This window comes from Pelecanus crispus, chromosome 6 (assembly GCF_030463565.1).
Source record: "Pelecanus crispus isolate bPelCri1 chromosome 6, bPelCri1.pri, whole genome shotgun sequence".
Taxonomy (NCBI): Eukaryota; Metazoa; Chordata; class Aves; order Pelecaniformes; family Pelecanidae; genus Pelecanus; species Pelecanus crispus.
Window position 1 is genome coordinate 24,604,304 of NC_134648.1, and position 22,130 is coordinate 24,626,433.

A 22,130-nucleotide genomic window follows, 5' to 3' on the forward strand; every position below is an offset into this window, starting at 1 on the left:
ACTGCTGATTTGAGTTTGCTTGCAAAAAATCTCTTAAAAACTCCTCCCCGTTTATGTTCCTGGCCATAATGCACCAAAATAGAAATAAAATCTCTAGTTAAACTATGCATGATAACTCCCTTAAGAGACTGCCTTTTGTGGCCAAGAAAGTAAAGGGGGAAAAGTGAAGCAATAAATGAATATTCAGAGTTTAGCCTAATTTTTACCTGATTCTCATCATAAAGGACTTTAATTTTGTTGCACAAAAATAATCTGTGGATATTTTTTCCTCAAAAGAGTCACATCATCCCTCCCTTGAAGAGAATAAATGTGGAGAAATTCCTCACTGTCCATCTCTCTCACTACCTGGTCAGTCATATGTAAGCCATCTCTACAGCTAACCTGCTCTTAAAAACTGCCATTGAGGGAAGCTCCTCAACTCCTCTGTGCAGTTTCTTGCAGCCCTTACCCTTGGCATTAGAAAGTATTTCTTAATGTCTTAAGAATGTCTTTGCTACTGTTGTGGGGAGAAAATGAGAGCAGACACCTATCGCTGGGTAAAGAACTGGTTGGGTGGCCGAGCCCAGAGAGTAGTGATAAATGGTGTTAAGTCCAGTTGGCGGCCGGTCACGAGCGGTGTTCCCCAGGGCTCTGTTTTAGGGCCAGTCTTGTTCAATATCTTTATCAATGATCTGGATGAGGGGATCGAGTGCACCCTCAGTAAGTTTGCAGACGACACCAAATTGGGTGGGAGTGTCGATCTGCTCGAGGGTAGGATGGCCCTGCAGAGGGACCTGGACAGACTGGATCGATGGGCCGTGGCCAACTGTATGAGGTTCAACAAGGCCAAGTGCCGGGTCCTGCACTTCGGTCACAACAACCCCATGCAACGCTACAGGCTTGGGGAGGAGTGGCTGGAAAGCTGCCTGGCCGAAAAGGACCTGGGGGTGTTAGTAGATAGCCGGCTGAACATGAGCCAGCAGTGTGCCCAGGTGGCCAAGAAGGCCAACAGCATCCTGGCTTGTATCAGGAATGCTGTGGCCAGCAGGAGCAGGGAGGTGATTGTCCCCCTGTACTCGGCGCTGGTGAGGCCGCACCTGGAATACTGTGTCCAGTTTTGGGCCCCTCACTACAAGAAAGACATTGAGGTGCTGGAGCGTGTTCAGAGGCGGGCAACGAAGCTGGTGAAGGGTCTGGAGCACAGGCCTTATGAGGAGCGGCTGAGGGAACTGGGGTTGTTTAGCCTGGAAAAGAGGAGGCTGAGGGGAGACCTTATCGCTCTCTACAACTACCTGAAAGGAGGTTGTAGTGAGGTGGGTGTTGGTCTCTTCTCCCAAGTAGCTAGCGATAGGACAAGAGGAAATGGGCTTAAGCTGCGCCAGGGGAGGTTTCGACTGGAAATTAGGAAAAATTTCTTTACGGAAAGGGTGGTCAGGCATTGGAACAGGCTGCCCAGAGAGGTGGTGGAGTCCCCATCCGTGGAGGCGTTTAAAAAACGGGTAGATGTGGCACTTCGGGATATGGTTTAGTCTGGTCTACCCTTGATTAGTCTAGAGTGGGCTTGGTAGTGTAGGTTAATGGTTGGACTGGATGATCTTAAAGGTCTTTTCCAACCTAGATGATTCTATGATTCTATGATTCTATGATTCTATCAGGTCTTAACTGAATCAGCAAATTCAGAAGTCAAAAGCCAAGCCTGTTTCCTCAGTCGAGCTGAAGACTGAGTAACCTTAGTAGATGGCAACCAAATTGCCTTTCCTCTTCTTGTGTTAGTTACACAATGCCTGGCCTCCTGTAACTGCCCAGGCAAGCCTTTCCAGTCCTACCTCTTACAGCTACAACTTCAGGTAAAATGTTTGCTGGTGGGGGGAGAACGAAGAATTCTTCTAACCAATTCCATTGAGCACCACCAGCTCTGTCACATGTCCTTCCAACACATGTTTCACTGGAGTCCTACCCATTTTGCTGTGACAGCAGGATACTGGACCATTCCTGTACTGCTGTGAAGCTGGATAATTCCTGTGGTTAGATCAGATAAAATTTGAGCACTTTGTCCTTTAACCTCTTTAGTTTATTTCATATCACCACCACCTTCCTCCTCCCTCCTCTGTCCCAACTTCTGTGAAACTTTATGGTCAGGGATTGACACAGATGAAGGTCTAGGTTATCAAAGGCACTCAGATACCTAAACAGTTGGGTTTCCAAGTCCACCAGTGAAGTGCTAGTGTTGTCCTGGTTGGTGGGTAAGACTACCATAAGAGGAGTTGGGGTGGGCGGGGCAGTAATTTTCAAAACTGGCCTTTTCTGTCGGTTGGTTAACTCTTCTGCTGTCTACTACAGTGTTTCACATTCAGCTGTGTCTGAAGCACAGTGTCTGAGCATCAAACAAATCATCTCAAAAGACCATGGTGGCAAGAAGAGTATGGTAAAATGCTGGTATTTCTGGGACAGAAAGTAGCAGCTTGACTAACAGAATAGAAGGGAGGAGAAGAGTTAAAGTTTAGTTTCTCCAAACTGAAGTATGCGCTGAGGATAAACTATTATTGATTGATTGATTGCTTACTTAAAAAACATGCCATGCAAATGCTGACTAAATGTGAGTCTACTTTTAGTATAAATATGGTCACGTTGGTAACCAGCTGCATGGTTTAGGCAAACAGGTAGCAGCACAAGCCCCAGCACATGCTGCCTGCATGTCCATCCAGATTCCTGTGTGGGTTTTCAACCTCTGCTCATTGCTGGGTTTCTGGGTTACAGTAGTTACTTCAGTATAGTCAAACTCAAGTCCTTTGCTTTAATTTTGCACGCAGTAGGTGGTGCAATGCTCCTGTTTCCATGCTGATATAGGTCTGAGGGGAAGAGTGTGGTCTTCTGAATTACTGTCAGTGTTCCCTTCGATACCAGCAGGTTTTTACAATCTCCCCATCCAGGTTCTGATTATATTTAAAAACCTGAATGATGCCAGACTTTGAAACACTGGGACATGCATCAGCTCTGTGCAGTCTGCTAGTCAGTGAGTGTGTGCACGTACACAACCATGCAAGAGTGTACACAAGTATATACATCATGTATAAGCCTGTGAAATGATGAATACAGACTGGCTGGATCACAAACTACCATGGTAGTTGATGTAACTAATGATACTAGTTGACCATTTTACCACAGCGGCCAAGGACATGACAGAAAAAGATCTCAGGATCTCTGCCATTTCATGTGAAGGCAGAGTCACCAGGCTGGGCAGGAATGATTTTATATTATTGCTTCCTATGTTATGCTTGCTCTTAGTGGAGTTTAATCTTTCAGGTCATCAGGCTTGGCTCTTTCAGCAGCACTAGAAGTTTATGCACAAAACTGGCACTTTTTTCTCACCAAAAATATTTTTATTTATCTATTAAGTGAACATCAGGCCATGGCCATGATTTTTCTTTTTCCTGTGTATCCTGGCTTTTTGGGAAGGGCTGCAAGCTGTCTCAGTTTAAATGAAGCATGTTTTAATTTTGAATGTGTTGTATAGGAACAGAGAAGAACAAAGATTCAGCCCTTGCCTACAGAATCTGCAGCTGTGGAGTCTGGAAAATTGGCAGTGTTTTACATGGCTCAGTTCAGTTTAACCTCCTCAGACCTCTCTAGTTAGCTAAGACACCTCTGCATAGCTGAAGCCACTGCAGGGTAGACATAATGTAAATATTAAATCGTGGGATGGGGGAGTGCAGTGAACCATTACCTCAAGAGGCTACTGAGCTCTCTCTCCTCTCACCCGAAGAGCTGAACAGCTCTTAAAGGTGTCTGACTTCCTAATGTAGACAGGAGATGGGCACCTAAATGCGTTTAAAGATCTCAGCCTGGGTATGTAATGTTGTGCGTGTGTAACTGCCCCCACCACTGGCTTCTCTCCTTTGGTATCAATACTTCACTTTGTTCACAAAATTGAGAAATGAAGAAGCCCTGATAAGTACTGGTGAAGGTGGAGAATCAGCTACTGCTAATGAAACCAGTGTTATTTTGGTCTTGTCTATGCCAGGGTAACTTTCCAAGACCCAGGCATGGGCAGCAGCAGAATGCTAGTGCAGTGAGCGGGATTTGGTGATGCCAGTGCTGTGCTAGGCTGCTCGCCTGCTGCTGCCCTGCCTGCCGCTGCCGATCGAGCTGCAGGGAGGGGTGCAGAGCAGAAGGATGCTTGTGTGGCTTCCCCTTTAAATTAGTTTTTCCCAATGCCCTCCAACCCTACAGCTTGCTCTGGCTTGAGCTGCAGACGACACCTAAAGAGTATATTTAATGTAACCAGCCTCAAAAATTATTTGCACATGCTCTTAAGCACGAAATGAACCGTTTTGAATGAATGTATTACTGGCAGCAGCACGGTGAAATGTTGTCATAGCTTGGCTGCTGCCAGTGGTGGAGCTTTGGCTGCTCACCCGTTCCTCCCTGCAACAATATAGAGCTTGTTTTCTGCTTTTCTTCCTGATACAAGCTTCCAAAAATCTTTTATAACCTTCAGTGATGAGTGCTTTGCTTTATGTTTTGTTACTCTCTTATGCTCTGCAGTCTTGGTGGAAGTATTTTATATGGTTTAAAGGCTTCTGACTTTATGAAATGAGACCCTGCACTTCAAGGAAGTTGGTGAGAAACAGAGAGACAGGTAGGGAATAGCTTTATCAACTGCTTTAGGGTAGACCACATGAGGTGTTCAACACCACATGACAGTGTTGCATGACAGTGCAAGACAGCAGGTGAAAAGTAATACTGCCTGCTAGGGAGTGAATTTCAGCAAGACAAGGCACAAACTCAGAGCCCTGTTTTTCTTAAAGCTTTCAGTGTCAGAATTTAAACAGTGCTTCATGATATGAGGCTGGGGACTGTGCCTTGGGTTTGAGTTTTAAACCAGGCATTTTTCCCTCTTAATGTTTTTTCCAAGCAGATCATAGACCCTGCATCCATCAATTCTGTGTCACCGCCTTCACCTGTGCTCTGCAAGTACTGCCTTCCTCTTCTGTGCCTTTCCTCAGGCTGTTGTGGGCTGTTGCTGTGCGCTGTTAGGTGTGTTCAGTGTCCAGCCCCAAACCCAGACATGTTTTAAAGTGGATGAAATGCTCTTTTTCTTGCATAATCTTTAAAAAATATAGTGGGGTAATACTAGCAGAACCACCTTTCCCTAGGCAGCTGGAGAGGCAGTGCAATATAAGCATCAGGAATTTCATGTTGACACCAGCTACTGGCATCTCCTGAGAGAAATTTTCCAGAGAAAGGGATGGCAACTCAGGCCATCACTGAATGTTTCTTTGTGGACTTGTGCCACTTTAGTGTCACTGACTTTAGTGAGCCTGCACGTGAGAGCTCCTACTTGGTCCTCACCCCCCCTGGGTAAGAGAGGAGATGCTGAAGAAAGTGCCTTTGCTGCACTCATTACTTTTTGGCTCACTTGTCTCCCAGGCAGCAGCACTATTGCCTTACAGCAGGATGGGAGGTGTCTCCTTAGCAGGGGAGAGGCAGACCTCCTTTCCGAACCCCCGGCAGTGTGAACTAATGAGCACCTGACTGTTCCATGGTGGTAACGAGGTGGGACGCTCTGTGGCTGCACACCGAGTCCTCTCTGTTTCCTGAGGCCAGCCTAGCAGTTTGGGTGATGCTTTGTCTGTGCCCTATTGACGGTTCCTGTTTCCTTTTTCTCTTCCAGAGAGACGGTACTCCAGATCCCGTCCTAAGACTGGTGTACTGAATTATTCATCTCACGTGGTGACGAGCCGGCAGCCCAGCGAGATGGCCCTTACCCCACTGACAGAGCAGGAGGGTGAGGCTTACCTGGAGAAATGTGGTAGCATCCGTCGCCACACTGTTGCCAATGCTCACTCAGATATTCAACTCCTGGCAATGGCCTCCATGATGCACACAGGAATGGTGATTGAGGAGTCAGACAGTACCGACAAATGCCTCCTCCTGCAGCCCAATTTTAGCCACAGGCAGTGCTCCAGTGAGCCCAGTATTGCTGATGGGCCAGAGGGAGTCATGGCAGAAGGTAGGCAGGACCCTGCAGAGCTGAACTGCACATCGGTCAGCTAGAAGAAGTCTTGCTGAGGCGAGGAGAACTGTATGCACTAAGCTGGACAAAGTGCCATGTCATCCCTGCTGGGAAAAAAGAGAAAAATTTGAGTTTTGCTCATGTGATTGAAATGTCCTTATGGCCCCCCATAAGAGGGATCTTATGTCTCTTTGGGAATGCTCTCTAGATTTGTTTTTCTTGTCTGTCTGGGATCATTGTTGATGGAGGTACCAAGCTGCTCCCAAATGAGCACTGAGGGCTGCAAAGGTTTCACTGTTGAACAGCGCAGTCTGCCTTCTGTAAGCTTTCTTCCTCTACCAGTCCAAACCCTTTGGCCTCAGGCTTCCTTCTGTTTCCTTGGTATGATACAAATTAGCCTCTTTCTGTTTTCCTCCATCTTTCCCAGCTTTGTGCTGATTGTTTGCTCTTTGTTCCTGCAGCAGAGAGTTCTGTGCTAAATGTTCTCTTTGCTTCTGGTGCTAGGGTGGTGATGGCTGAGGACTACATTTTTCTCTTTTAAAGTTGAACTCAGGGATGAAACCATTTGCATCCTGCAGAAAGATCTGCTCAGGTGGCTCTTGAGAGAAGGAGATCCTTCACTTTGGATGAAAAGTCCAAATCTGAACAAATCAGACTCTTTTTTCCTAGACCTGAAGAGAACCGAGTATACATGGAGTCCCAGCTGAGTACTTCATATGTACTTCATTTGGTTCCAGGCATATCTTTGGGGGTGGTGGTGTAAACTGGGTGCAAAGGAGGGGTGGGTGTGTAAATTGGGGGCAAAATATAGTCCTGAGCATCCTGGCATGTGGCATCAATTTGCTCTCAAAATTCCTGTGGTGGTAGGGCTACAATGAAAGGAGAAATCTAAATGGATTCCTTCGGGAAGGAGACACTGGGCAGAGTCCACACTTGTGCAGGAGACATAAAGCTGCTTCTCAGCACTGGGCTATCGTGGTGCCAGATCAGGAGGTGACAAACAGGGTTTCATCCTTGGGCTGCTCTGGTACTTTTAGCACTTGCAGATTTCATGAGACCAAAGATAACCAGTGGGCTGTAGGAAGGAGTCCTGTCTTGGTAGTGTATTCATGAAGTGCTCCTGACCTCCAGTGGTATCTGACTCAGCGCAGTGTTGCTTTTAAGATAAAGCGAGGGCTCTTTGCAGTCTTTGTTCTGGTTTTTATTTTGAAGATTAGGAGTGGGTCCAGTTTGCAAGTGCCTGTGTCAGGCACTGCAGTCCACAGTGTCTGCTTTGTAGCATCACTTGGTACTCAAATGCTGCTTCTATGGGAACAGAACCAATCTGTTTGAGCAGTCCCCTAGGATACTCTGCTGATGTCTTGCTAAGCAGATTTGCAAGTGTAATTACAGGCTTAGAGGTGAACTGAAATGCTGCCTTAAATTTCAAATCCCATTAAAAATATGAATATAACACCACTGTCACTCGAATCTAGTCCCTGTGGTATTGACTGTAAATGAATATGTCTTGACAAGGAAGCAGAAGGTTAGGATGAGCCTTCAGGATGTTCTTTTTGCATGCTATGACATTAACTGCAGAATTTGCCCTGCTTCTGTTGGGCATTAAGCATCTTCTGCTCCACTGGCTGCACTGAAAGTACACCTCTGACCTGTCAGGATTTGAATGTGCAGCAAAAAGAAAGCAGATTTGGTAACAAAGCATCAGAAATACCAGTGATGAGCACAAGCCACACTGCCTTTGTAAACAAAGGTGTTGCTTTGTCTCCTGTGGTTTGCAAATGTTGAAAGAGATACTTGAAAGGGCCTGCTTTTTCTTGCAGTCACCTAAGGCACCCTAGCTATTGGCCTTTGTGGAAATGCCAAGTGTTTTGATCACCAACTGTGCTTACATGTTGAAAAACAGAGATTTAGTTGTGCTGGTTGCCTCCTCTTCGGAGCATGTACGCTCCAGTGGAAGCCAGGAAGATGTGACTTTAAGCAGTCTTCCCTTCAGATGGCTTCTGGGATAAATTGCCCTCCTATTCATAAATTGGACTGACCAGGCCAACTTATTTGCCCAAAGGTGGCCATGGATTGTGCTGGAGCTTCAGAATCTCTGTGGTGACAGCCAAACCTAGTAGACCATGCTGGTCTTACCTTGGCACAGTCCCTCCAGCATGGGGCAGATGATGGTGTCCTGCTCAAAAGGAATTCCTTTGGCCCCTTGCAGTGATTTAAAGCCTTGTCTTAGTCACAGTGGGGTATGTGGGGAAGTGATCAGCCTGCAGCATTTCAGTTCACTCTTGTGAATACTTTTCTTCTTTCTATTTCTCCTCTAACCCATTTGCCTTCTGTAAATACCCAAACCATTTGGATTAGTGAGCAGTGCCCTCTTTTATGGTGAAAATTAGAATGATTTATTTATTTCCTGACATATTCTTTGATCATCTCTAGGGCTAGTAGGAATCCAGTCCTGGTTTTAACTTGAATTTCTTTTGTTTTACATGTATGTATAATTTGAATTATTTTGATTTTTTGTCTGTTACGTTGCAAAAATTTGCACCAAGCCACTCTGAATCATGCACTTCCCCACTTGTTTTGGTGTTTAGGGAGAATTAAAGCTGGTGGCTTTACTTTGTAAACTGAAGTAAACAAAACTTGTCCTGTAAACCACACTGAGGGTCTGGTCATAAGCACCACTTTTACAGCCATGTGAGATGCACAAGCCTCTGCAAGCCCATACCTTTTACAGACAGACTGGGTGAACCTGGAAGTGGTCAGAAAACTGCACCCTGCGGCTGCCATGATGGCAGTGAGAGGCTGGCACCAAAGGACCGTGGGGGCAGACCTGTGGGGCAGCACTGAGTGGCCACTGTCTGCTGAGGATTCTCTCAGCCTGCAGAGGCTCAGTCCCCTGGAAGCGAAGAGAAAAGAATCTGTCCCTGGGCCAGAGCTGCAGTGTGAGAAACACTTGCATTTTGGGTCCAGGGTCTGGGGTTACACTTCTTCACTGCTCACCATGTCACACAGCCGTGACAGGGGCACGGGGCAGGTCTTTTCTACTCTTATGGTCATCCACTTGAGAAAACCTCCTCAAAGAGCTGTTAAAATGGGAAGAAGGGATTTCTCTCACCACCTCCCAAAGTCTGTCATCTTCTAACTGGATAATTACCTAGATTGAGTCACCGAATCTGTCTTCTCTTTTTACTCTGTACCCTCTTATTAAGGTAAGTGATTTATTCTCTGTGTCTGTACAATTATGTCATAAACTTACTGAGGGGATCTCAGCAGAAAGCTATTCTTAGTACAACTGGCCTTTTTCCTGACATTCCCCATAAGCAAGCAGCATGTTTTTATTGCCAGCAAGCAGAGCTTCTTCAGTCCCCAGCTAGGTGGGCAGAAAGCCAGTTTATTTTTTGTTTTTTCTCTCTGAAGAAATGCAGTAGATCTTGGTGCTGGCACTGGTGGCAGCAGGGGGAGCGCTGCAGGGTTTGGATTGATGCTGACATAGGGTATTGCCCTTTCTTTTTAGGTCTGAATGGCAATGGGTTCCCCTGGAAGGAATGGTCTTTTGATGCTTACAACCCTGAGCTGACAGACTGAAAATGCTTGGCTCTCACAGGCGGCCTGTGTGTCCCAGAGAACAGAAACTGAGTGTCTAGTGAGAGACAAATTGTGGTGTTTATGGTGTACTTATTTATGTGAACTTCTTAATTCTGCTGTAGACCAAAGTAGCCAGTGTCCCTAACTGGATTCCCTGTTCCTTCCCAGCCTGGCTCCTTCCCCATGCCAGCAGCAGCGTTCCTGGACCAGGCACACACCTTGTATTGTGTGTGGGCATTTCCAGCAAGAGAAAGGGGAGGTGAACAGTGTAGAAACTCAGCCAAAGTTGATGACACTGATTTGTACCAAGTTGCCAGAGCCAGAATTGCAAATTCTGTGCTAAAAGCTGCAGGCAGGGCCCTGTGGTGACACTCACACTTTCTATGAGTCTTTCTCATACTTAGGAAAGGCTGAAGAAAGGTGATTTTTAACTATTGGTGCTATACAAGTGAAAGTGAGCTCCTCTCCTCATTCACAACTGAAATTTAGAGGCAGATAAAGATCATCAGCTGTGGAAATTGCAGCCAGCAGAAGCAAGTGATTGTGTTTTATCCAGTAATTTTAGTGCAGCAGGCAGCTATCCGTGCCAGGAGGCCAGGGCTCCTCCTCACCGAGCCAGCATCAGGTCCTTTCCCTAGCCCCGCTATATCCTCTGTGGTTTGGTCAGTGGCATATCTTCAACGGGCTGTGGCGGAGACTGGGAGAGCGCATCCTCCTGTTAACCTACCCTGTGCAGTAAACCACCCACTCCTGAAAAAAAAGTGCATGTTATATCAAGCCACGAATCGGGCATCTAAACTCCCAAGAGAGGTGGGGGGCCAGGTTGTCTGCACTCCCCAGCTGCCCCCTTCCCCACCCCTCTGCAGGATGGGTCTCTGCAGAGTCAGCACCACTTCCTGCACGCAGCAGCCTGGCAGCAAAGCTCAGAAAGGCAGGTGGGAAAGCAAGACATCCTGGCATGGAGGCCCCACGGTGCCCAGGGAGTTTCCAAGGGGAACGTGAGCTGGAAATTCAGCCCTCAGTCAGCTTGCGTCTCAATCACAAACACTCCAGCTCCATAGGAAAGTTGCCACAAATTTTCCACTTAATTCAAAGTAGGAAAAGCATGGCTAGTATTTGGTATCTCTCTGAGCAAGAGGAGATATTTAGTCATCCTATTAATTTTTCAAATGCGGAAGGTTGATCTAGCAGCACAACAACAGCTTAAATAGGATTGTTGTTACTTACCCACCCATTTGGAGAGTGCTTACTATCCCCCTTGCTACCCCAACAGCTCCCAGTGAGGGCACCAAGCACTTAACTAAATAAACAAAAGCTTCAAAACAGAAATGCCAGCATTTTAAGCAGCTTAGCAGCAAAGGAACAGCACGTTCTCATTAATATGGTGCTCAAAACTGCATGTAGTAAAATAGCTGCCACTTTCCACCTGTGAATTGGCTGCCCTTCATTCATTACTCGCACCTGAAGATACCTTGGGTACCCATGTTAGTTATATCCAATCATTATTCCCACCTGGGAGAGCAAGTGCTGTATAATTGTGCCAGTAAGTTCATGCCCTCCAAGTGCTTCTCTGGGTCTAGTGCAAGCTGTCCTAAGTACCCAAGGAATGGCAGCTTGGGTTTCTCCAGTCCAAATGATAAAAACAAATAGCACTTTCAGTGAGGAAATAAGTGAACCGAAAATTGTCATTAATCAGTAGTTGGTAGTTGTGTATGGCCAACATGGTCTCTGGGCCACAAATATAGGTGTGCGTGTAGGGTACACATCTGTAGGGGAGAGGACAATGAAGAAGAAATATATACAGGTAAAGGAAATAGCTGACTAGATTAATCTTTCCCAGATAATTGTTATAACAGAAGGTGGGGTAGAGGCTTAATTATAGTTTGGTCATCAGACTTTTCAATGAGCAAAAGGAAAGCAAACTCCTTAAAAAAAAACCCAAAAATACAATGGCTTGAAGGGTCTCACCTACCCTAAACTCCTACCATAGTACAGAGCAGCTTTGCAGTAGCTATAAACTGCAGCAATATTCGGGGAGTCACTGTTTGAAGTGTCTGTCATTAGGCTTCAGAGCTAATTCCCACTTATGCCAAGAGCTAGTTTGTAATTCTTGTGGCATAATTATTACAGACTGTGCAGTAACAACCTCTGTTACATTGGAAAATAGATTGGAGTCACAGAAACATTCTTTCCGATCTCAAAATTTATGAAGACAGCTGCATTGGCTCACACACAGAAGTATTCTGTGGTTGCTGTCATCATTGAAAATTATTTTTTCCTTTTTTTTTTTTTTTTAATCTGAAAGCATGAGTCCTGTGAAAATTGCTTGTTCTCCTCAAAGAGCAGATGGGCCAGCTATGAAAAGCTCAGGGTTCAAGTCAGTACTGCACCAGGACTACCTGGAAAGTAACAGAATTTATATATATTAAATGTCAGTGACAAACCACAGAATCTGTGCCATACATCACCTACCCTGTAGGCCTCTTAGACTGATTTACACCCATTATTGGTAAGCAAGCCCTCTTTTCCACTGTGGGATTTTAATCCACTTCACAGTAAACACTTATCAACTAACATGTATCAGTGGCTCTTGGAGCAGAAACAAGAAGTCCTCCCTTGTCTCCTGCATATCTATCTCTAAGGGTCAGCTTCACTATTACAAGTGCTAAACCTGCTGTCTTTCTTCAGGCTCATCTCAGGCCAATGAATTATTATTTATTTGCTGTGTGGTTGGATATAAGAGATGAGAGGGTGGGAGAGGCTGTTCTGAAGGAGGGGACTGATGGTATATGTGAAAAGTCCCCCTTAGGTGGTATACACACTATATTTACAAGAAACACCCTGCTCAAATCCTTTTTTTTTTTCCTTTGGTGGAGACAGGAGGGGAGCTCCGAAGTGCATCTGGGACTTTGAATCTCAGGGATTCAGAATGATTCACCTTTACAAGTTTGAGTGAGTGCTGGGGAGGGGATTTCCAGTGATTTTCCCTCATCCTCAGTTTTTTCTCAGAAGTCAGTGGTGGGCAGCTATTACAATGCTGAGCATCACTGCATTTGGTAGTGCAGATGGAGCTCCTCTGAGCTCCTCCATTCAGCCTGGCACTGGAGATCATCAGCCTCTTTTCTGGCTCTTAAATGTTAGACACCTTTCTTCCCTGAAAACCCAAAGGCAGACTGGAGGCGTTCTGCATACTGCAGCCATAGTCCTGGTTAAAAGCGGTGGCTCATCCTTAACAGCACTGCGGCAAAAAGCAGCTGCCACCCATCCCATTCCCCCATCAAAGAGTGTCCCCTAGTCTTTAAAAGTCCAGCTCTTTGAAATGAAAATAAACACTGAAGTAAATGAGGCCTGACAGCATTTGCCATGAGCCCCCTCCTAGCTTATTAAAATGTATAAGCTGGTGTGAACAAGACACCCACACTTGTCAACCAAATAAACAAAAAAGCCCATCTTTAAAAGCCTATTTTTTTACTTTCCCCAGTGCTTAATCTAATCCACTGGCTGTTTGCATCATTATTACCATCCTCCTTTGCTCAGGGTTTACAATGTGGAGTGAAAATTGGTTAAGATCAGTACCCCTCCTTTTTTTTTTTTTTTCTCCTAATTGTCATAGCTGATTCACCTGCAGAGCCAGTGATGCCTTCAGAGGGCAGCAGCAGGCCTCTGTCCACACTTTCTCTAGCTTGGCAGTGGTTACGAAGACTCAGCTCTCTATAAAATAACAAGTGAGGGTGCATTCAGCAGCAGGTACTCTTATCTGTAGGGAGTGGGTGTTTACTTTGTGGATCTATTGTTCCTATACTGCTTATTTGGGGTTGCTCTTAGTGGAGAATTCTCAAATGGGCTTCTTCTGAGAGTCTTAGAGGAAAGCAAATTTGTTCTTTGTCACTTGCCCTGTCTCTTACTCCATTTACAAACTAGCTGTGCCACCCCCAGCCCAGGACAGCCAGCACCCCTCACCTTCTGTACCCCCTGTGTGTGCATCAGTGTGCTGTGGTGCATCTAGCTCAGGAGCTGTGCCTAGAGATACAAACTGACTCTGAAAGCAGGTGAGTTAATTTTGTTAATTTTGCTGGAGAGGGTGTACAGGGTACTACTGCAGAAAAAGTGTTTTTGGGAGGAGGAGGAGGGCAGAACTCATGGGCCAAGCCTGAAAGGGCTCCAGGTGCTTAGTACCACAAACAGCCTCTGGCACTACTTGTGGTGAAAGCAAGGTGTGTGCACAGGAGATGAAGCTTTTAAGTTAGCAACAGCCATGCCTGTATGTGGTATATCCCTTCAACATGTCTCCTGTCCTCCACCTTCCTGAGACTCCTAATAGGTGTCTTTTTCTTGCTGAAGTTGATAAAGCCATTTTTACCTCAATATTGCAGATCTGCTCTACCCAGCAAAGTGTCTGTAAATGTGACCAGTGGAGCTCACTGCCAGTGTGCAAAATTCCTCCAACTGCAGGGGTGTGTGAAGTCCAAACTGGGAGACCTAAACTAGTTTTTTTTGCATGAGTATTTAAATCACAAGAAATCATGGGTATCAAATGCTATCAGTGGGCTCTGCAATCACCCCTTCATAAAACAGATAGTTGTGTCAAAATGCTGCCTGAGATGTGGCTTCTGTAGCAAAGAAGGCTTGTATCTAACTGGCAGGGTAGCCTGTAGTGAAGGTGGTAGCCACCTGTGGAAGTGGGGCTAATGTGATCCTGCCATTAATGCTGGAATCTTCTTTTGCTTCATACACAGATAATAGACACCAAAACCTGCAGCTCTGTTAGCAAGCCACCCATGAGAAACATACTGTTAAAGCCTTGAATAGGGGAGGTCAATTATTTAAGTCACTGGACAGCAGGGACTCTGTTATGTGGGAAAACTATCCATTGGCCTTTCAGGGATTCAGCATGTGGCTGGATGCAAGTTTATCTCATGACCTTGAAGGGAAGCAAGTAAATAGGATGGTTAAATGAACCGTAACAGATCCACTTGCATATCTGAAGGACAATCAATAGAATGCAACAACAGGCTTAGATATCTCTGAGGGTTGAAGGTCACACAGCAAAGGGGAAAAAAAATCTGTTTCTATCTTGCTTTGTGTCAGAATTCCTTGTTCAGAGACATCCCTTTCTGTGCTGCTTACCATCACTCAGTGATGAGCTGCAGCATTGGGGTTCTGGTCTGAGAAACAGGGCCTGGGCGACTGGACAAGCAAATTAATTGGTAAAGTCATCAACTGAAGGTCTGGGTAAATAAACGTTCCCCCCCACCCTGAGACACAGATTTTATGGTTACAGGGAGATCAAAGGCTAGGGGGAAGGATAGATTTTGTATGTGTTTTATGTTGCTGCATGCTCTGAGATTAACAAGGTAGGTGTGAAGGTGCATCCACGTCGCCCTTCTGATGGATCAAAAGTGACAGGAATGAAGCCTGAGTTTGTGGCTTTTCTTTTCCAGACCAAAACAACACTACTTATTGAAAGAGGTGGGAAGACAATGTGTGGTTCTGTCTGTGGAAAGCCTTGACTCAGTAAAGAAATTCTGCCAAGACAAAAAAAAAAAAACCCTCCCTGTTGGGTGCCAGCTTGCAGGAGAGGCAGGAAAAGCAGCATGTGATGAAAGCCTGGCACATGGCACTGGAGCCACAGCAGATATGAGGCAACGCAGTGACCTGAGGCAGAGGGGGATGGAAGGTCTCAGCTGACAACAGAGGTTTGTTATGATGGGCCCCAAACAGCAAAATGCTGAGACTGAAATAAAAAACTCCACATATCAGACCTTAAGTGGAGTTTGAGGCCTAAATGAAAAGGAAAATCATCTTTGTGGGCTATTAAGAGAACTTTCAGCAAACTATGTGAGGATCAAACCCTCTCAATTCTGGAAATGACTTGCAAGAAAATGATATCTTAAGACAGGAAGTTTTAAGTGTCCTTAAATTAGGCTTGTGTAAATAGTTCTCTGAAGAGATAGATGTTCAGTATGAATTACAGTGATCAAGAAGCACTGAGGGCAGGACACTTGACTGGTAATGTGCTTTGGAAGACCCCAGCCATAAATTTGTTTGAAAATAATGCCTCTCTGCCCCATCCCCCAGCAAAAAAAATATAAAAAAGCACTGATGATTCAGTCAGAAGCAGCTGGAGTGGTCTGCTGTGCTTTCTGTGTGAATAACAGGGTAAATGTATGCTAGTTTGTGCTTATAGTCTTGTGGGCTGTGTCCTGTCTGATCCTGGAGAAAATTGTTCATGAGCTGGGTGGGAGTCCTTGCCCTATTACAAACAACTTGTATGTTGCAAGTGAACCCTAGGAGCTTGCTGCACCAATGTGCAGGTCAGTACGCCTTCTTGCTGAAAAGACCTCATTGCTCTGACTTTTTGTTATTATTCATTGACTTTCAGGAGTTTAATTTAATTTTGTGATAGGAATCCTAGACCAAAATAAATGTAAAGGTAGTACCCTGACAAAAGCTTTTCATTGAAGAAGGGACTGAGAGAGAGGGTTGGGGTCTGGCACCCTGTACATGTGGATATCTCTTTATTCCTCCATTCCTTGTGGTGGCCTTTTCAAAGGGTATCATCCCACTTCGTGTGGTCTGGTGGTGCCCTATTCATCTATATTTTCCAGGAGCAATAAACCTTGTCCAGTGATTACGATTAAATTAAGAGAGAGAGTTTAGGTGCGCGACCTTTAAATGCATTTTGATGCTCACCAGCAGTCCAGCTCTGTTACTGCAACGATGTTATGTTACTGCAGCGGTTAGAAATTAATCCAAAGGGTTTAATCTTGCTTTTACCCTTTCTGATTTTGATGAGGACATGTGAAGGTGTTGGATGCACGGTTCTGGCTCAAAAACCTGGGGACAGTTGGACTGGACTGAGACTGTCTTTATTGGAATTTGATTTATATTGTTTCTTATCTTTATATATATTTATATTTTGTATATTTATATACGATCTGTTTATATTTGTATATACTTAATACACTGTATTAAAATTATATTACATACTTTTAATATTTTTAAATATGTAATTTTATATAATATACTTTTTATTTTTGTATTGAGTTTATTATTACTTTATTAGCTTTATCTGAGACTATTACAGTTGGACTGAGAAGATACAAGAGTCAGACATAGGCAGAGATTAAAATATGGCTCCTTTGCATTCACACCTTAGCTTCCACTGCTGTCTGAAAGCAGTGTGCAAGGCACCAAGGAATCTGCCATGGGCATTCATCTCTGTCCTGCTATTTAAATGTTTGGTCATGGTATTTGGTGGCCTGACCTTCCCTTTCCCAACAGTACTGACTTGCCTTTCAAGATCATTGTGTTTTCTACCCGTATAAAGTCTAAACCCCTTCCATTTCTGGGGGATCCAAAACTACTTTTTTTTTTTAAATGCCAGGTGCCATAGCTGAAGCAAAACAAAACAAAAAAGCAGATCACTGAGTTGAATTTTAAATATTGATTCACTTTCTGAATTTTAACTAGAAGGGTGAGGACAGGCACATGCCTATATAAAGGACTTTAGCATAAAGAAACCCAAGTGTTAGCCCAAGGAGCTGTTTCTAGGAGGTGAATCACACTGGAGGCACTTGATTAGGTAAGTCTAAACTCCACACTGTGTGAAGTTTACCACACCTGGGTGTGATGCTGAAACTAGGAGAACTTGTACTTGTCACTTTTCCTTGGCAGTACCTTGGTTCCTTAACACCCTGTTAGCAAAGCCCAAGTTCATACCTGGCTGAAACTACCACTTTAATGAAGGCAGCAACAGAAGCAAAGTTAAATCTTGGAGAGAAACAAGTCCATGCATGCATGAATGAATATCAAAATGGAAATACAAATGCTAAGCTGAAGCATACTGTTGTAGGACTTGACAAGCCAAACCCATGGACCTCACGTGGCACCTTTGCCTGACACCCTGCAGCTGTACAAGCAGTTGGCAAGAGGAGTATCTGCTGCTGAAGATAGAAGGGAAAACCAACAAGTAACAAACACTGGTCTGTAGCAGAAGAGTCAGGACTCTGCAGAAAGCAATCTTCTCCACAGATCAGGTGAGATAAAGTAAGGTTTGTCTTGTTGCCTTTCTTTTTTTAAAATTTTTTATTCCAGTGTGTCAATTATCAGCTGAGTTTCATGGAAATAGATTCTGTCTGGGAGGGGTAAGAAACTGAAAACTCACATTTTTGGACAGTTCATCACAGGGTTTTTAGCAAGCTATTGCTTTTAATAAGCTGAGAGAATGCAGGAGTGTGGGTGGGTTTGGTTTTATTTGTTTTTGTCTTTTTTTTTCTTTTCCAAAATTGTCAGTACCCAGGTGCCAAAACACTCCCCTGTTTATGCCTTGGCCCCTTCATTGTTGAGTGGGGTAAGTCTCCTGGACAAAAGCCACCAGAAAACATATGTATGGCCTATCAATTAATTTTGCTACAGGCTGGCACCTGTCAGGTCTGGCTGAGCCAAGTTAAGCTGACTGGTGCCTCAGTGAGAAACTATCAGCTAGGATCTTCAGGCCTGTGAGTAGACCAGGGCTTTCCCCCAGCTCCAGCACTGGGTGACTGGCTCCACAGGGGCTGTGCGCCAGCCAAAATAACCATCCACAGTGACATGGGAGAGCAGGTAGCTCCAGGAGGCAATGAAGAGGTGATTGGGACAAAGGAGCAGGATTAAATCGCTAAACCTGGGAACCTTCATGGGCTGTATTGCCTCAGGGCTCAGTCAGAGCGCAAACTGAAAGGAAAAGGAGGCTCATGGGTCGAAGCTGGGACTGCCGTTAATGAGGAAATTATTTTCCTGTTTCACAGTCTCCTCCTCTCACAGTTTCAGAAATTTTCCTATTTCATGTGAGAGGAAAAAAAAAAACCCCAACCAAACCCAGCCTTTCAGTACTGTGAAACCTGACTACTTGTGGAATTAATGGGTTCAAAGAACATGATTGCCAGAAGACTAGATAGTGAAGCAGGGCACCAGGTTTTGAGCATAAAGATTATCTTCATGATGCTGCATCTCAGTCTTTATCTGCTCTTCCTCCATCATAAAATAGCAAGGTAAATTAATTTTTACAATATCAGGGTTTTTTTTGAAATGGAGAAAACAGCATTCTTTTAGAGGGAATGAGAAGCAGTTCTACTTGGAATAAAATATGAGTGAGGGTGGACTCAAGCTATGACTGCTGCTACAGAATCTTTCTGCTTCCTCGTAGGCAAGAGGAAACAAAGAGAACAGAGAAACAAGGACAGTTCTGTCTGTAGGTTGGGGTATTTTCTTTAATGAATTGTTTGCAAACTGGAAAAGATTGCAGAAATAGCATGAAATCTTCACACATTCTGAGCACCTCCTTTTATCAAGGAGGTTAGGTTTAATTGGAAAAAAAAAAATTAAAACTAGTAAAGGAAGGAGACATGAAGGCCACAGATCCTGAAATTCTGTATTTCAGGTCACTAAGCCTCTCAGATCCTATAATGGTGGTGGTGGTGATGGCACCTCGGGTCTACTCATTCCAGCCTGGTCAAGCCACCCCTTCCAGATGGAGCAGACAAAGGCTCAGTGGTGGGAAAATGATGAGGGTGAGACAGTGGTGACAGTGAAGTATGTTTCCTTTGGTCATTTTTCCTGCTAGCATAACAATTTCCTCTTTGAATGTGTGTGGGGGGGTTTGGGGTTGGCGTGTTATGTGCTTTTTTGGTTGTTTTTGAGCCAAAATATGCAACAGGCAGAATTCATCAGCCATCTTACTAATTTCATCCAGACAGGCCTAGTTTCCCTACTCACCATTTTTGTTCCATTAAGGTCCCATTCTACTGCCTTGTATTTATTACACGTTAATAGCATACTCAACCCCCATCACAGCTAATTTAGTAATTTTTGTTGACTTCTGTCTATCTTGAAAGAGGCTAAACAGACACAGCATCTAAACAAGAGATGCAGCACAGAAGAGCGGAAGTCTAGCACTGTGTGTACTCACCCAGGATAGAGTAGTAAGGAATTGCACAAGGATTTTTCTCTTTCCAGATGGAACAGCCTTAGTGCTGGGCTAGTGCTTTTTGGAGATGAGTAAGGCAGCAGAGCAACTGGTTTTGCACTAGTAAGGATTTTAGCCAAAACAAACACTTTCTTCCTGTGAAGTCACTGCAATGAACTGGTATTTGTCCAACATAATATTTAGTCAGAATATCCTGGTCCACATCTAGCCAAGGTTTTTCAGAAATATACAGGTATGAGACACTTGTATTTACATGGGTATGAACATACTTTTATATTGCTGGCATCTTCTATTTCTGCATGTTGACTTTCTATTCATAGGTGCAGCCGCATGTGCCTATTTTTCCTGTTTAAAAAGAGGCCATTATTACTTCATCTCATCAAAAGAAGATTTTAGTGCACTTAAAAATATGGAGCATTAAAAATGGATTAACACAACAGATACTGGTATCTGAGCATGCTTTCCTATCCGTTACTCATGGAAGCTATTAGGACCAATTTGGGTGAAAGATAAAGCCATAATTAACTTGACATGAACTGCACTGCATTAGATATTATGCCTAGTAAATACCACTAAGTTTCTTCAGAAGAATTTGAAGGTCTTGAACATTATATACTCTATAGGGCATGGAGTCCAAGATCAAGATTTCCCTTTCTGTAGATGCTGTTAAAAACCAGATCTACTCCCTTTGGATTCTGATCTGAGTATCTTGCAACAAAGATTCAACCCATAGCTGTTTTTGTGACAAATATAACAAGCAAGCAGAATGTGGCCAGAGAGGTGATGGTGTGCAGTATTTTTCAGAGCTGCATCTTTTACAGGATGATCATGAGAACAGTTTGTTATCAATTACACTAGCTCTGGCTTCTAGTAATGAATAAAACTATTGCTACCCTTTATAAATGACAGAAGATTTATCTTGAAATATATTCTTTGCCTTCTTGATTCTATATGATACATGGTCTCCTTCATTAAAAACCATTCAACTCTGAAACCTGCAAGATAGAGGAGCTACCACAAAGGTCCTGTATCAGTTAATCTTTTTGAATAGCCCCCATATGAATAAAGATGCAACATACAGTGCACAGTTCAGTTAGTTTATTTTTCAAAATCCTGCCAGAAATATAGCTGTGCATTAGTTACAAAATATATTAAACAATCTATCAATACTTCTAAGGGAACAGGAGCACTTTCTTTCATTTCAATACAAACCTTTAACACTGACCCCAGAATAACCTTTTGCATCCATCATCAATACATTTGATGTGAAAGTATCTCTAAATAATAACAGAAAGGCCACCCTGATTTTATTTCATTAGCAAGTTTAATCCCTCAATAGCAAACATGACCAGGCATATCATGATACCACTTAAAAAACAAGTGGTCTGTACATCTCACATTATCAGAGCTCCCACATATGTATTACATACCAACATTTTTCCCTGCCCTGCAGGGGAAGATAGAAGCAAGAAGAAAAGACAGTTGTAATATATTATAATTGGAAAACTTGTGCCATAGCAGCTTTGCAAATACACATACTAAGAGTAGCTAACTTAAAACATGTTCAAGACCACAGAAATTGGAAGATAAAAGAAGCTAAGCCACTTTCTAAACCACCTTGAGATCCAGTAATGCCACAAAGCATCAAGAGTTACACAACTAAAGAACCCCATTCCTGAAGAAATTACACAGGAAACTGGTTAAATCCCTGTATTTCTTCATATTTGTTTCAGAGACAACTCTTGACACTACATAACTTCCTGCTTCTGTTTAAGTAAAGCAATTTCTCAGAAGATCAGATTTGGAGGAACAGGAAAAGAAGAGGCTGTTTCAGTGAAAATACATTTTCACATAGAAACTGAATCTCTTCATGCTAACCTTAGAAAAGTTTGAATAAAAGATAATATTCATGAAGACTATACGTTGAGATGGTAACAATGTAGACTCGTAAGTTCTTCCATGAGCTGAAGATGATGTTCTTATTTGTAAGAGAAAGCTCTGGAACTGCAGTTAAAATGAAAAGCAGCTTGGAGGGTGGGGGAAGAAAGAGGAAAATGGAACAAGTAGATGAATAAACATTTAATTAATGTTTATAATTTTTCATGACAAAGATTTAACTGATACTTTGCAAATTAGCTCTGAAAGCCTCTTGTGTAAAACTCTGGCATTACAGTAATTTGGCATCACTCAGAGTTCTGCTTGGTAATATTAAAACACAAAACCAGTAGAACAGCAGCAGTGAATAAAGCATTCATATTATTGTATTATACATGCAGTAGCTTTCTATTCCTTATTGGTTTGTGCTGTTGTACAATATTAACCTGAATCATTTAAACTCCTGAACCTGCCACCAAACTGAGTTTCCTCCCAAGGCAGAAGTATATCAGATCTAGCAGATAAGGCTCAAAGCAAAAATTCAGTTCATAATGCAAAGCTTCAAAAGGAAAGAAAATATTAATGCACTTAGTGGGTCTTGGGTATAAACTATTAGAACACAGAATAAGGACATTTTTGTTAATATCACTAGGGTTGAGAAAGGAACTGTAGCAGGAAGAAGCTCTCAGATTAGAAGTGTTTCTTCTGCCC

At 43.6% G+C, this 22,130-nt stretch overlaps 1 protein-coding gene across 2 annotated transcripts in view; it reads left to right on the forward strand.

Annotated features, from left to right (window-relative positions):
• PRR5L (proline rich 5 like) overlaps window positions 1–6,036 on the forward strand; it is a 33,169-nt gene extending 27,133 nt beyond the window's left edge. The window contains exons 8-9 of one of the 2 annotated variants that reach the window (XM_009480983.1): window positions 5,654–5,688; window positions 5,737–6,036. In XM_009480983.1, coding sequence (XP_009479258.1) covers window positions 5,654–5,688; window positions 5,737–6,036 — 335 coding nt within the window. Of the gene's footprint in view, window positions 1–5,653 lie in introns of both variants that reach the window. The other variant, XM_009480982.1, reaches the window with a different exon arrangement.
• Window positions 6,037–22,130: the final 16,094 nt, after the last annotated feature.